The 15,174-nt window shown below is 33.5% G+C and overlaps 1 protein-coding gene across 2 annotated transcripts; it reads right to left on the minus strand.

Moving 5' to 3' along the window:
- Positions 1 to 811: 811 nt before the first annotated feature.
- Positions 812 to 11,983, minus strand: LOC136805392 (regulator of G-protein signaling 14-like). Of its 2 annotated transcripts, none has more exons than XM_067061965.1 (15): positions 10,482 to 11,983; positions 8,816 to 8,888; positions 8,601 to 8,622; positions 6,681 to 6,805; positions 4,939 to 5,031; positions 4,539 to 4,685; positions 4,250 to 4,336; positions 3,520 to 3,577; positions 3,360 to 3,418; positions 2,951 to 3,127; positions 2,694 to 2,767; positions 2,277 to 2,400; positions 2,076 to 2,166; positions 1,462 to 1,641; positions 812 to 1,070 (listed from the first exon to the last, which is right to left on the minus strand). In XM_067061965.1, the coding sequence occupies exons 1-15, from the start codon at positions 11,438 to 11,440 to the stop codon at positions 919 to 921; spliced, it is 2,421 nt and encodes an 806-aa protein (XP_066918066.1). In that variant the 5' UTR covers positions 11,441 to 11,983; the 3' UTR covers positions 812 to 918. The 2 variants fall into 2 exon arrangements, with proteins under 2 accessions (XP_066918066.1, XP_066918067.1); XM_067061966.1 differs by having other exon boundaries at positions 3,520 to 3,573; positions 4,246 to 4,336.
- Positions 11,984 to 15,174: the final 3,191 nt, after the last annotated feature.

Raw genomic sequence — 15,174 nt, forward strand, 5'->3', positions numbered from 1 at the left:
CACATCAGGTTAGAAACTACATCATAGTACTCTTCATGTTCAGTCATTTGTTTGGTTGTTTTCTGTCGGCTAATGCGATCTAAAAATTATGGTAATTTTAAGACATGCCATAACTTACCCGAGGCGACAACAAGTAATTTCACTTTTTTGAGAGATGCGAAATAGCGTTAGCCGCCTACTTTTTTTTATCTCGCGCTCCGATCCATCGGCACAAAATTTTCACTTTTCTTTGCTGCAGAAAGCTTAAAGGCCTATCTAGCCATTCGGGCTTAATTGGGCCACTCCTTTAGAACTTCAGTATCCAAAGGCTCGAATTAGCTAATTATTTAGGCTGGGATCTATAGTTTGGTCAGAAACCGGATCTTAGGATGAACATCGACGATCTACCTTTAGCTGAATCGTAAGAGGGAACTTTGTTAGTCAAGCATTATCCAAAAGAAAATTTTCTACTTTAATTCTCGATTGGAACATAATTATTCCATTATAGTAAGGTATAGTCGTATTTTAAAAAGACCCTGACTAAAATATATAATACATTGTATAAAAAATAAAACAATTGCCCTTGTGAAATACAGTGCTTTAGCTAAAGAATAAACCCCTAAAAAACCATTCTATATCTACATTTGACAGTGGTCCTTGATTCAGGTCATTTTAAAATAAAAAGTCGCTGATAAGATAAAAGTAAATTTGTAGTAAAAATTTGACTTTACAATATGTACACGTAAGTGAAGAAATTCTAAAAAATCCACACCATTCATTAAGAAACTTCCAATCATTGAAAATGCATATAGAAAAAATAATCTTTAGAAAATAGTTTACATTTTTTTTATTAGTAGAAATGAGCGTCACGAAGATTTACAAAGTTTTCTCGACTATCTACATTTATGCACAGCTTTCGAATCCGATTCATTCACGGTTTCAACCGGTGGATTCCTCTTTATCGACTGAGATCTGATTTCCTTTGTCTGGAGGACCTTTAAGAAATTCTGGAAGTTTTAAATCAGCTGGAAGTAAGCCTCGCTGATCGTCAAATCTGTCATCGTTTGAACGTTGCAATGCTTCCATCAAGGCTAAAATAAAATTCAAAATTTAAAATGTTAACAGCTCGAACTAATTATGTGTTTTGAACGGTGAAAAAGAATGCGGCTATTATATTTTCTATTTATATTTTCTATTTTTTTCCCAACTCTAACTAATCAGGTAGTTAACAAAAGAATGACACATTAAGATTTTCATGTTTTGCACAAAATTCCTGATCTGAAAAGCTGAAAATCTTAAAAAATCAATTTAGAAGATGATAAACTTTCCAAAAAATTAATGTAAATTGTTTCAGATTCAGGGGCGCTAGCTAAAAAAATTGTGATCGAGACTTTCGGGATGATTATAAGAAAACAGTGTTTCGGCGCTTTCTCGTCAAACTTTTGGCATCTTGAGAACACTTTCTTGGGAATGATTCCTTACCAAAAGCATCTTTCTCTGCTTGTTTTCCCTTGCTGGTAAACATCTGTTTGACTTCATTACCGATGGTTCGCGTTACTTGCTGGTTTCTCTCATCTCTGTTCAAACTACTGGAACGGAAACGTCGAAGTGATGCTCGCGAGTCGAATGTTTTGTTGACCGTTCCCTCCGGCACTTCTTTTTCTGAAAGCACAAAAACAAAGAAGTATATTTACAAAAGAATGTTGGTGTTGTCATGGAAACTTCAAGGTTATTTATGATAAATGTGTGGTAATTCCTTCTTGCAATGTTTTATTGTCTCTATTCTCTTAAACAATACACCTTGAAAAGATAATAGCTACAGCCTAACTTCATTGAAAACATATCGCAAAAGATTAAACCGTCGTTTTGCACAAGATTCCACTGCTCCCACTAAAATTCCACTGTCACTTTTCTAGCAGAAAAAGATCAGAACTCCGGGGATTGAAAAATGAGTTTCGGAAAGTTAGATTTTCCTTACCTTTAAACAGTTATCCCAGAAAAAATAGAGGAAAATTCCCGGAAAAAGTCAGTAGAATCTTAGTGCAGAAAGTGGAATCATTTCAAAACGACGGTGCCTTCTTTTTCAAGACATGTACCTGTTTTCTTATAAATCTTCCTTGCTTGCAACCGTTTACCATCAGCGACGGACACTTTAGAGTCGAGTGGTATCGATGATTTTTCACCAAACTATAAATGAACCAAAAGGTTCCATTAGTATTCACGATCTACCAAGGAACTTCACCGTTAAACGAGTTAAAATTACAAATTGAGACGGAAGGAATAAACGGCCTACTCACAAAATGGAAGGAATATTCATTGATATCAAAACCATTTTTCTTCATAATGGGTTCGAGAACTTGGAAGCATGATTTGGTTAGGTTAGATTTGATGCCGACAGATCGTCCATTCGGTAGCTCAAACCTAAACAACGAAATGTAGATCATCAAAACATCTATTTATCTATCCATCTTTTGTAACTATCCTCCTTCTTAAAATAAAAAATCACAGTAGAAACAACTTTGATAAAATAGAGTATGAAGAGATAAGGCGGTAATTCGCCCACCAAGCCTTTCCGTATTCTATTCTGTTCTTAATGGCTGCAAAAAAGAAATTTCTAGTCGTCACCTTTTTTATCTAAATTATCCACTTGGGGAGTTGATCCAAATTCAGAACATTATGAATGACTTATTTTCAATAGTGAGTAAGAAATTTACCTGAATAACGTTCGTTTCTCAAAGAAGATGACATTTTCTTTCAAGCAAGATACTTCTTCATCTAGTCCAACAACCTGGAAAGTAAAATGAAAAAAGGTGAGGAAAGTAACGAGAAAGTTGACTGTCTAGTAGTGGTATTCTCGATATCATCTTTCTAACTACATCGCTTCGTACATTTCAACGTGTGATTATAAAAGATACAATAATTCTGAGTAACGCAATAAACAGGCGTACAAAGATATTGCAAGAAAAGGTACCTTTCTAGGGCAACCAACAGTAACATCATAAGACGACAATAAAATCTTCTTCGAACGGCAAAGATCACCCAAACAATCTTTCAATGTGGAGCCTTCTTCCGCTGAAATGATGGTCGACGTTCCATCGGGGAAAATGACGCGTAAGAATTTATTTTTGCCGTGCAGTCCATCCCATAACTAATAGCAAAATTGTAAAGGGTGCTCGATAAAACATAGCAGCAGACATCACGTGGTTGAAAAAAAGTACAACGTGAAAAGGAGCCGAATGAGCTGCTATATTCATGGTTTGCTCATAGGGTATGGTTTAAAGTATAGTTTTTATTTGGTTTGCCCAATTCAAAAGAAGTGAGATGTGAGCAATCAAAAGCATACATACAACATAAAAATATGTAAAAAACATATCGTCTACCTGCGGTTTTTGTGCATCGAAACAATCATCCAAAGCATTCGACTTGACAAATTGTTTATCTGAAAGAACACATAAAGGCAGGTAGAGGATAATTTTGATACTTTGTTGTTGTATGAAACATTTCATTGGACAGGACGTTGAGACTGTGATGAAAACTCACCTTTGCTGAAAATATTGAATTGGTTGCGGTCCTTCACGTTGTAGTCTTTCCATGCTATCTGCAGAAAGTAAAGAAATTAAATTCGAAATGATAGAAGATGATATGTCTCTTGTGTACATTCTTTTTGTTGCTACCTACCATTTGGTATTATAATTTGTGATAATCTTTGGTTTACTTTGGTTGGCACTTTTTGCTTCTGAATTTTAGATAAAACTTATCTGCTTAACTAGCTAATAGCCAAGGATATGATGCGCCCGTTGCTAAAAGTATTATTCTGGAATAACATTACCGGATATAGTACTCTATCTCAATGTGATACGATGCATTGCAATTAAAAACTCCTGAAACAATTATTTTATCAGAGTACCTGTTTAATAAAGGCCTATATTTCGACAACAAGGGTTACATCCTTTATAGGAAACTAGTAAAATCGCTTCAATCTTTTTATCTATGTTTTTAAATGGATTGCACTTTTATAGAAAATTCATGATATTCTTAGATGAAGTTTTCTTATAAAAAGAATTTAAAATAAAAGACACACCTGTGCCGTATAGAAGTATAAGATCAACTTTTTAATAATTTATTTTGTACATCAAATATGCAGAATTATGGATACCAATAATAATCACTGACAAATGACTTATGTGGTTCGAACCGGTTTCGGTGTATCTCTTTTCCTAAATATATTGTAAGCTCCTACATAAGCGATATTTAGCTGTGTCTCACTTACCTTGTTTTTCTCCTGCTCCAACAACTCTTTGTACTTGTCCGACTTCAAGAACCGTTTGTAGCTGTCGAATTTCATCAGTTGAAAGACCTGGAGTGCAAAACAAATTCATAGACTTATAACTTGCACCATACATCGCGGTGTCTTTTTTTCTAGTGTCAGTAAAGAGTCTTTCAATTTCTTACCGTTGAGGATGGATTACAATGGATCCTCACTTTCTAAGGACTGAATCATGCTCTTTAGGATCAAATCAAATTAGTCAAACTGTTGAGAGAAAAATAATGTATCGAACCTGCTCTTGAGGCTGGTCAAACATGCTTCTCTTTGGTTCATCCAAGTATTTCTCCAAATTCTCCACTACACTTTGATTCACATTGACCAGACTTGGTGCATCGCGAGATAGGAAAGTAGTGTATATCGATCGTGCACTTTCTACCATCTATAAATAGAGACAAAGTATAAATGAGCAAATGACCAGGACATATATATATATTCAGAATTGACAACTTGACCAATTATCCCGCTTTAATCTTCCATCTAGTACAAAGATAAGGTCATTTGAATTCAAGCTGTAGGGCAAGTAGAGGAAAATTGCCAAAAATCTGAAAGCATTGTACAGATTTAGAAGTGCATTTCTCTCTTGGTAAAAATTGCAAACTTTGAATTAAAGGTTATTATGAAAAGTAAATTACTTGGGCTTGACATTGAAAGTTGAATGTCTTGAAATGGTTACAAGCTTTCCAGAATTGTATGTTTTCTTCACTGAATTCTTTCTTCAGAAATTCCTGTATTATGTGAACAGAAATGAGTGAGTGAGTTGAATACATGAAACAAGATAATACAATACAATTAGGAAAATGAATACTACAAACTATACTACAAAGCATCCCTTCATACAGTGATGTTCTCCCAATTTAATGAATGTAGAATTTGAAGACAGAGAGCCCATTGGTCTTTTATTGAAACAGTTTAAGTTTTGTTAATCGCACGATGAGTTATTTTTTCTAATTTGGCGCACCTTCAAAGAGAGCAATTAATCGTCGATTGCATCCTTTTTCATCGAACGTTTATAATTAATTTTGTGAGAATTAACAACAACAAAAATCACTCGTGCAATTATTTTCAAATTGCACTCGTTATCATGTGATTACATATACAAATTGCACCCTTTAGAGAGCAATTAATCGTTAAAAACACTCTCGAAGAGGCGCCAATTTCTTCAAAATTGAGTTTTTAATATTTTTTACAGCGTTCTTTCATCGAACGTGTTGTGATTTCATTCGAATGTTACTTTGTGAGAAAAGTACAATAAAAACAAAATAAAAAGATAAATACACAGAGAGAAAAGAAAAATAAAGCTTTCAGTGTAATTTCCTTTCATCGTTTTCATGACACTGAAAAAAAAACTCTGAAGATGACATAAACTTATTATTGTATTCAAACAAATGCAATAAATGTCACTAAAGTATAGACGGCTAGTGCAAAAGAAGGAGAGAGTACAGCACCTGACCCCGAGAATGTAGGTGAAATTTGAATCAGACCTGAAAGATGTAGATTTGCATTTTAAAAGATTTTGAATGTTTTCAACGAAATTTTTAACTCCCAAAATCCTTTTCCAGGGGTTAGTTTAATTACTTTTGATAGATAGGCCAATTTTTTTGGTCTTTGAAGTTGACTCCCATTTTCGTTATAGCGCCCAGTTTTATGGCTTTATATCTAGTAATAGTAAAATGTTGATATTTTTCCAATTGGATTTTAACTCTAACAGCAAATTTTAGAAATATTTTATGCCAAAACAATACTCTAAATCGAGCATTGTGTTATTCTGAAAATAGGGTTTTTTCACTTTTTAACCCCCAGAATGTAGGTGAAAAGATTCGGTTGTTGAGAATGGAATTTCACGAATTTCGGTGAAATTCATACTTTAGAAATACAGCTGCTTTTGGGGTACCATGGTTTTTGGGGTCCGTATACCTGTATACTCTGACACAAAATTAACAAAGATATTAATTTTATCGTGCTACAAATAAGGAAAAGTAATTTTACTTTTCCTTTCTTTTAAGAAAGGACAAAAAAAGAGACAAGAAAGTTGTTTTAATTTTGTAGGTTGAAAAAAATTTTGTGTTGAAATATGTGAATAATGTAACAACGCGGGTTCAAAAATTTCTACTTAAGTCCAAATTGGGATAGAAATTCTATTATTTGAAAAATGTCTCAATTCGGGTAGTATCCAATCAACTTCCATTCAGATTTTCGTTGGTAAAAATTAATTCAAGTTAAAATTTTGTCCAGAAATAATCAGTAAGATGTAACAGTATACTCTGAAACAACTTTTTATGAAGTTGAACTATTAGATTAGCTACAATATTAAAAAAATGAGAAACCTGCATTCTACATTACTACATTCTCGGGGTCAGGTGCTGCATATATATACCGTGAAATATTCCATGCCAATTATATCATTCACCAGATTATCGAACGAATCGCCCCATTCTTTGACGGGATTCTCTTTCAGTGGCTTTTGTTCCAAATGCTGCTCATTTGCGTTATCCAGGAAAACTAAACAAAATACAATTTATACTTTACAATTTTGATGAAAGTAATTATAAAAGTTTCAATTCATATCCCCCCCTCAAATGATTACCTCCCCCTCGGTTGACAGGTTCAAAAACCTGCTTTTATTCAATTAAATAGCGTTTTATGACGTTAAACAGCTAGCCGGGGTCACAAAACAACACAAGATAATAAATAAATCAATATTCAACAGAATACAAGACCCGACTATTTTAGAAAGTTTGTGCGAAAAAATAAGCACCTTCATCACTATCATTGGAAATGGAGTGGACAGACTTGTTGCTTTTATTTTCTACCGAAACATCATCGTTGAATTTTTGAATTGTGCTTGTGCTAGAGAAAGATCTGTGGTAATGCACATTCTCTGCATACTTGATTTCTGCACGGATTTCTTTCAAAAGTTTTTCAACTTCTTGCAACAAACTGATTTCGTCAAATAAAGCCATGTGAAAGCCTTCTCATGAAACCTTCATCACAAAAACAAATCTCTTCACTTCAACTCTTCTCTCATGGCACAACTCAAACACAACTCAAACTCAAAACAAAATGAACATTTTTTTCAATCATACATCAAATAAGTATCGTTTTAAAAAGAATGAAGCTACCTTTGAGTATATTTGTAAATAATTTAATAGAGATTGATAAACCCTTTTTATTGCTTCACCACGTGGGAATATAAATGAGAGGAAGTAACCTCTAGCTGGAGTTTTATTCAATATGAAGGGATTGTATGTTCCTTGCACAGCTGTACAACCTCATTCAAGCAGATTCAAGGGAGGAGAACGTTTATGGAGGAGAAACAAACAATAATTTTTGAGAAGAAGGCAGACCGGAAGATTTTCCATAACTTATATGACTCAAGTTCCCTAAAGATCCCCTAAAGATCCCTCTGACTTTTAGATAACCTCTTTCCTACCGTAGCAAACATAGCAACAAAATGAAGGACTTTATATGGTGGATCAGGGAGGTCCATAGCATGGAAGAAGGTTTAAGGGCTCTGACCATAGTGAATTTTTCATAATTGCCGTGTTTAAAATGTGTTTTCTGACTGATGTAACCAACAAAACTATAGCATGTTATACATTTTCTATTAGACAAACTATTCCTGAATCTGAAAATTCAAAAATTGCATTGAAAAAGTTTGATGAAGAAGAAAATGAAGACTTTTGCGAGGAAGAGTATTTCAACTTTGAAGAGCTTAGTTTCGGCGAAGAAAAAACATTTTGAAAATTTTTTCGCAGTAAATGGTGTATCTTTTACCGAACAATAAAATTTTTTGCGGAAAATTTTTGTAAATGCTTCTTTGTCTCGAAATCTTCAAAATAGTGGTTTTTCATCAATTTTTCATCTGGATTTTGCCTAAAAAAACAGTCATAACTTTTGACACATCTTTTTAGAAAAATTTTCCGCAAAATTTAAAATAGTTCAATTCTTTGCGGACAGTTTGAAAAAAGTTCGAAACAAAAAGGTTAATTACCCATTAAAACTTAGCACTTTTTATAAAAGAAGGTGATGCAACATATTATTAACGTCTTTTTAAAGTTCATAACGTCATTTTTGCAATCAAGTTCTTAATTACTCTTAAGGGATTTGATTAAAAAGCAATTTATAAAGGCAATTCTTTGTTAAAAGTGTTAAAGAATCTAAAACATAACTTTTATGTTTCAGATACTAAAATCAATTTTCTGACTATGGTCAGAGCCCTTAAGTAAAATCAATTGAATACGGTAAATTAACTTATCTAATCAGAGATGTCTCCAATATAAAATATGATACTAACCTTTAGATTTTTTCTGTACGCACTAGAAATACATAAAAGAAAAATTTAATAGCATTAATATCGAATAATATTATGTACTCCGGCTTTAAATGTACTCTCTTTACAAAGAGTCGATGGGATTAATCGGCCTTCTTTCTATACACTGGAGGTACCTGCTCAAAAGCAATGTACCGGCAGTGAACTATTTAATAACAAGTTTCTCTCAAATAACTTACCGTTTCATTCATTTCTGAAGCTTCAGTTGGAGAAGATGTTTTTTCAATGAAGTTATGCTGCTTCAAAAGGTTCCTAAGAAAGAGGAATATGAAGAAACAAGTCACTCTTGCTATTTATTTATCCAAGAAATATTTTGATTATAAGGTTTCATGTATATCTAGTCTTTGACTTATAAAAAATCGCGGCTCTTAATGCACATTTTTTTCTCTTTGACCCCTTTGACCCTTATTTCAGTTTTTTATTTGACGTCACTTAGTTAACACGTGTTTTGCATCGCACTTCAAAATATGGTGGAAACTCGAAGAAGCATCAAAATTCGCTAAATATGAACAAAAATCGCGACAAAAACACCCAAGATCCACCAATTGAAGCTGCAAACACAACTGCAACATGCACCCTTGTATTGATGACGAAGATCAAAATCGACTCAAATGCCGTAGCTGTCAACGTAAGGTACATTATGAGTGCACACAATTGCCACTTTACCAACTCCAAATCTTCGCTTCCACGTATAATAATCAATATGTATGTCACTGTGACACAACATGGCTCGAAATAACGATTTCAACTGGGTCGGACAAAATGTCCGATAGGGGTTGTTTTTGGCTTAGAAATGATCAATTTTGGGTCAGACATGGGGAAAATTGGGTCGGACAATGTCCGATGTCTGACCGCTATTTCGAACCCCGCACAATTGTGTACGAGATCCCTAAAAAGTAAAATCGGAGAAAACACGTACCATATGATGCAATAGGAGATTGCTAAGAAAGACAACAAAATCAAAAAATTCAATCAACAACTAAAAAACCGAGAAGTCATCGACAACGACATCGACAAAATCCTACAGAAAAGATGAACAACTTAGAGACAAAACAAGGAAAATGATAAAAGAAGAAATACAACAAACAAAAGATTTTATGAAAGAGTCATCACGTAAAACCTACGCTGATATAACAAAAGCACACAAGGAAAATCTTAAATCTGTTGTTGCGGAACAAAAAGAAGAGGAGAGGAGAGAAAAACGAGATATCGAATCAAGGAAAAGAAACATCATAATTCATAAACTCCCTGAACAAATTGAAGAAACGAAAAAAAAAAGATCAAGAAGAGGACAAAAAGGAAATTGAGGATCTGCTCAAAGATATCGGCATCCGCGACATCAAACCAACGCATCAACATCGTATTGGGTTCGAACATGAAAATGGGCCGAGGAAACCGTGTCCGATAAAGGTGAATTTACAAAGTGAAGAAGAAAAAGAAAGAATCATGAGCAACCTAAAAAAGTTGAAGGGGTTTGGATATCATCTAAGCATCACCGATGATTTCACCATTAATGAAAGAAGAAAATTCAGAGAGATGTGCAAAAAAGCTAAGAAATGGAACTCCGAATGTGATGGTGATTTCAAAAGCTGTCAATATCTAGCCTCAGTAGCAGCGGCGATGAGCTGCCAACAAAACATTAGCTTTTTTTTAATTGTAAAAGTAGCGTTGACTTTTATTAGCCTTTGTCGCTACCTTTTCGTCAACATGAAATAAACTATTACATACATAAATACATTATTAGTGTACAATTCCTATTACCTAAAAAGCCGCACACATTTCTAGCTATTTCCTAGTTAATATTTTGATATGGCAAACACTACAAAAAGGACAAATAGTTCATACCTATCCAATAAGACTTTTCTTAAATGTCGAATAACTTCAGAAGAGGATTGAGGGAATCGATTGCAAAGTTCCGGCTGATCTGAACACGGGATGTTGAACAAGTGTGATAATTTCTGGTGAGTGTCATGATTTGACAAACTTTTATTGATTCGAAGCATATGGAGCTCATAAAAGCGGCCTTCTTTCGATTGTTGTTTCGTAAAGATCCGGTTGACGATACAAAAACAATCTGTATTCTCGTCAACGAACGTTTTATGGAACACAACGTTGTACAAAGGATAAGTAATGATCTTCTTACCAAGTAAATCGTAAAAACTAACACCGTCTGTGGTGATGACAATAATAATCAGAGATGTAGAGTTACTTTTCGCTGCATAACTGGAATATCGTGAAAATGTTTCGTCTGCTAAGATAGGGATGACGCCATCACTCTTCAGCGTCTCGCTAAACAAATAGCAAACATATCCGTAATAAACCGAAGCTTTGACATTGCGTAATGCACTTTGATAAATATCTACACTGTTCAAGTCCAACCGACCAGGTAGTAAGGCTGAATCGGAAGTGGATATTTGAATGTTCAAGCTATCTCTTCGATTCCCGATCACTTTTCCCATACTTCTTTGCGGCAGTCTTCTCATTGAACCAAAACGACCAAACGAGTTGTTTTCCACTGAAAAACCAGTGCCATTGAGTAAATTCTGAAAATGCAAAGTTCTGACAACTAATATGACTTTCCCATGAGGTATTTTCTGCATGATAAGCTCATAAACATCTTTAGCAGGAAATCTGGAAACATTGACAAAGTTGACTTCAAGAATTTCATCTCCACATTTGAGGTGAGCCATGCGTTGTGTTCTCCATGCTTGAACTGAACGAACCAAGCAAGGATGTTGACCAGCCAATTGAAAACCAAGTTCCTCTCCTTTCTCCAGTAAAACATTTCGAGCATGGTAAGTCATCTTTTTAAAAAGTTCTCATCTAAAAAAGGTTATAATTCTAAGTTTGTTAACTCGAAGAACAAAAAAAACTGGAAATGAATCAACAACGTGCACACTAGGTATGTCAGAAATAAGTTATTAAGTGACTTTTGGCAGTTCTTTAACCTTGAAAATCAAAACTTTTACAAGGTCTGTATCACTTGTTGTAAAAATTGACCATGCACCCCAAAAATATATGTTGCGTACTAGTACACTCACAAAGTTTGAGCATCGAAAATGAAACTGAAAAAAAGTTTGAGAAATTTTTGTACTTCAAAGAATGATGACAATCAGGTGACAATAACGCCATCAATGATGCCGAAACTATTTCCAAAGATTCCAATTCGTATTAAGGTGGACTTTTTGTCAATTGACATTGACAAATTAAAATTGTTCGGGTATAGATAAAAGTTCAAAAAACATTAAAATAAAGTAAACAAAGAAAAGAAAAATGGAAACAATACTAAGAAAATACAAACTAAGAAATCATGAAGAAATACCAAGCCAATCGTGAGAAATGCTCACCGTCCCAAAAAATAACAAAAGGGAATTTTCCCAAATGAGAAAATCAGATTTTTAAGCAAAAAAAATTTCCAGTAAAAAACAGTTTCAGTCACTTTTTAGGGAGCCAATTGCTCTGTGTCTTTTTAAAAGCAAACAGTCCGAAAAGAGCAACTCATGAGATAATTTCACAAAGAACCATATTTTTAGGCACTTTTTGGCCCAAATTTGCCCAAAATAATATTTTTTTGAAAATCGAGAATCAGCATTGTGCAAAATTAAGTGATATCGCCAAGGGTAAACTACTGTCTTGGTGCAAAATTTCAGAAATACTTACTTTAATGCAAAGTCCAAAAAATACATATTTAGGCAGTTGTCAGCCCGAATTTAACTAAAAAATTGCTTCTCGAAAATTGTGCTCTGTCACATTTTGGGTATTGCCATTTGCTGACATCATTGTGCAAAAAAATCAGAAAAAACTAAAATATGGTATAACAAACAGACTGAATAACGAACATGTCTTAATGTAAATTTGAAGGTTTTGAACTTTTTTGAATTTTCAAAAGTGGCTTAGACCGTATTATTTCGAATAAATGCTTCTTCGTTTAAACTCTAATAAAGGCCTCCCCTCTAGGAGGGGCGTTGATTTGAATCAAGAAGCTGTGACGAAGAATCTTATGAGGGAAAACTTAAATGTATTGATAATCACCAAAAGGTAACACTATTTATAATTATCATAAGTTATCCCTCGTAAGATTCTTCGGTACAGCTTCTTGACTTAAATAAACGCCCCTTCGAATGACAGATTGGTAATTTTCTTTCAAATAAACAGATATCGCCCTTGGTTATTTTCTTTGAAAAATAAAAGGGATTGCTTCTGGTAATTTTTCTTAATAAATACAATTAAGATTGTTACAACAATTTTATATAGAAGAGAACACTTTTAATAATTTTCCTTCAAAAACACAAGAGAAAGAGAAAATATCCCTTGACATTGCCAAGGGTTATTTTCCTACATAACTATCTAATAATGTTTTGATACTTTTCCATAGGAAATAAAAGAGATTGTTTTAAGTGATTTTCCTTCAAAAATACAACAGATTGCTATCAGAATGATCCCTTCACAAAAATAACAGATTGTCCTCAAGTTATTTTCCTTGGAAAATACAACAGATTGCTTTTGGTAATTTTCCTTGATGAATATGAAAGATTAGCTTGATAGTTTTTCTCAGAGAAAAAAAGATAGTTTTAAAGTGATTTTCCTTCAAAAATACAAGAGGTTGTTTTCAGAAATACCTCTTGACAAAAGCAAGAGATTGCCCTTGGTTTTCTTTCTTCTTCATTAAGTATCTTCTTTAAAAAATAAAAAAGAGATTATGTTAAGTAATTTTCCTTGAGGAATACAAGAGATTGCTTACAGTAATTTTCCTTGATGAATATGAAAGATTAGTTTTGTTAATTTTGGTGATCTTCCTTCAAAAATACAAAAAATTGGTTTTAGAAATACCTCTTATTTTCTTTGAAAAATAAAAGAGATTATATGTTTAGTTATTTTCCTTGGAAAGAGATTGCTTTTGGTAATTTTCTTTGATAAATACAATTCATTAGAGAGTTTTTGGTAATTTTCCTAAGGAAATACAACAGTTTTAGTGATTTTCCTTCAAAAATACGAAATACTTCTTGATATGGAAGGGCATCAACAGTTATTTTTGGGGCAAAGTCAAAAAATTCAAAGATGTAGTGATTTTTTTTGTGAAAATTTAACCTATTGTGAGGCATTCTGCGCAATTAAGAAGTCCAAAATTGGCCAAACCCCCTGGGGGTACTCTGATTCCCACAACATACAAAAAATTAATTTTATGGTCTTTTCAAGCCTGTAAATATGTCAAAATTATTGCAAATCCCACTTTTTTGTTTGTTGTACTAGATTTTATGAAGAAACAACAAAATAACTATACTTGGTTGAAATCATGCCAGTATATATACTCTAAACGAGACATTTTAAGATGGAAGTCATGGCTCCCCCCCCACTTATTTGGGGGGGGGGTGTAAATTTAAAATCGGCCTAAAAGTGGGTGGGAGCTGTCTAATTTTCTAAATTCAGGGGGGGGCTGCACTAAAGTTCTGGGGCCTAATCACAATAATTAAAGGGGAACTCAACAAATTTTGGATTTTTTCGTTTCTATCCTTAATGCTGAAATGGTTTGTTTCAATGATAAATTTCAAAATTTCAAGGTTGCAACTCTCCTTTCACTCTTAAAGTTTGTTTAATGAGCTTTTAAAAAGAGGCTCCCCTCTTCTAAAATGAAATTATTTATCAAATAAAAAAGATGCACTTTTAGCTGTTTTATGACTTAGCTGTATAATAGTCAGGCCTGTGTATAGTCCAGTAGAATTTCGTCTAAAATAGGGTCAACCTAGAAAAAATTATTATAAAAGGTTTCTATATACCGTTGGAAAGATAATTTTATCAGCTTTCCAAAATTGAAATTGGTCTTTTTTTTCCTCTTGGGCAAAAAAAGCTATGACCCAACTGGGCCCAAAGAATGAGAGGGGTCTTTTTAGGTAGCGAGCCCTTAGAAACGTCAATTTTAAAGTTTTAAATTGATTTATTTTGAGTGTTCCATCTGATAAAGCTCGAAGAGTAGATGTCTAAAATGGGGTCATTTGTAAAATTTTGTCAACCACATCCCAAGAAAATGACCAAAATTGCTTAAAAATGACAGTTTTTATTGCTGACGTCAGCAATTTTTAAAGATGAATGAGGGGTTAAAACCATTTTCAACAGAAGCTCCTCAATGAGTACTGTCGATTAAAGTTATAGTTTGTTGAGATTGCATATCTAGATCTTGAGATATTTGACTTTTAAATTTTGCTGACTCAGAATATTTTAGTGTTTTGGCTGGTTTTTTATCTTCTCAGGCTAAAAATCAGTGAAGACTGGCCTTTCAGTAGAGGGTTTGTGACTAAATTTTTGTGTTTCTTGTTGGATTTTTTATTGTTATTCAGCTAAATCACCCACAATTTACCAGGAATACTTTTCTATGTATTTATTTCTTATTAAAAACAGAACTCTGAAAACATAACTGCAGTCATAACTGAATTTGTTCTGTTTTCTGAATACACATATGATGTCATAAATCCAAAGAGAAGACAATCTTTTTTTTAAAAAAAGGGGTGATTTTTTTAACATACTTTTTACTGAAGTTAAGAGA

This window comes from Clytia hemisphaerica, unplaced genomic scaffold, assembly GCF_902728285.1.
Source record: "Clytia hemisphaerica strain Z4C2 unplaced genomic scaffold, Clytia hemisphaerica genome assembly, whole genome shotgun sequence".
NCBI lineage: Eukaryota > Metazoa > Cnidaria > Hydrozoa > Leptothecata > Clytiidae > Clytia > Clytia hemisphaerica.

Coding starts and splice junctions, on each gene's coding strand:
- LOC136805392 (XM_067061965.1), bottom strand. CDS start 11,440: ATGACTTACCATGCTCGAAATGTTTTACTGGAGAAAGGAGAGGAACTT. Junction 3,419..3,519: donor ATTCAATATTTTCAGCAAAG/GTGAGTTTTCAT, acceptor GTGTTCTTTCAG/ATAAACAATTTGTCAAGTCG. Junction 1,071..1,461: donor AGCAGAGAAAGATGCTTTTG/GTAAGGAATCAT, acceptor ATTTTATTTTAG/CCTTGATGGAAGCATTGCAA.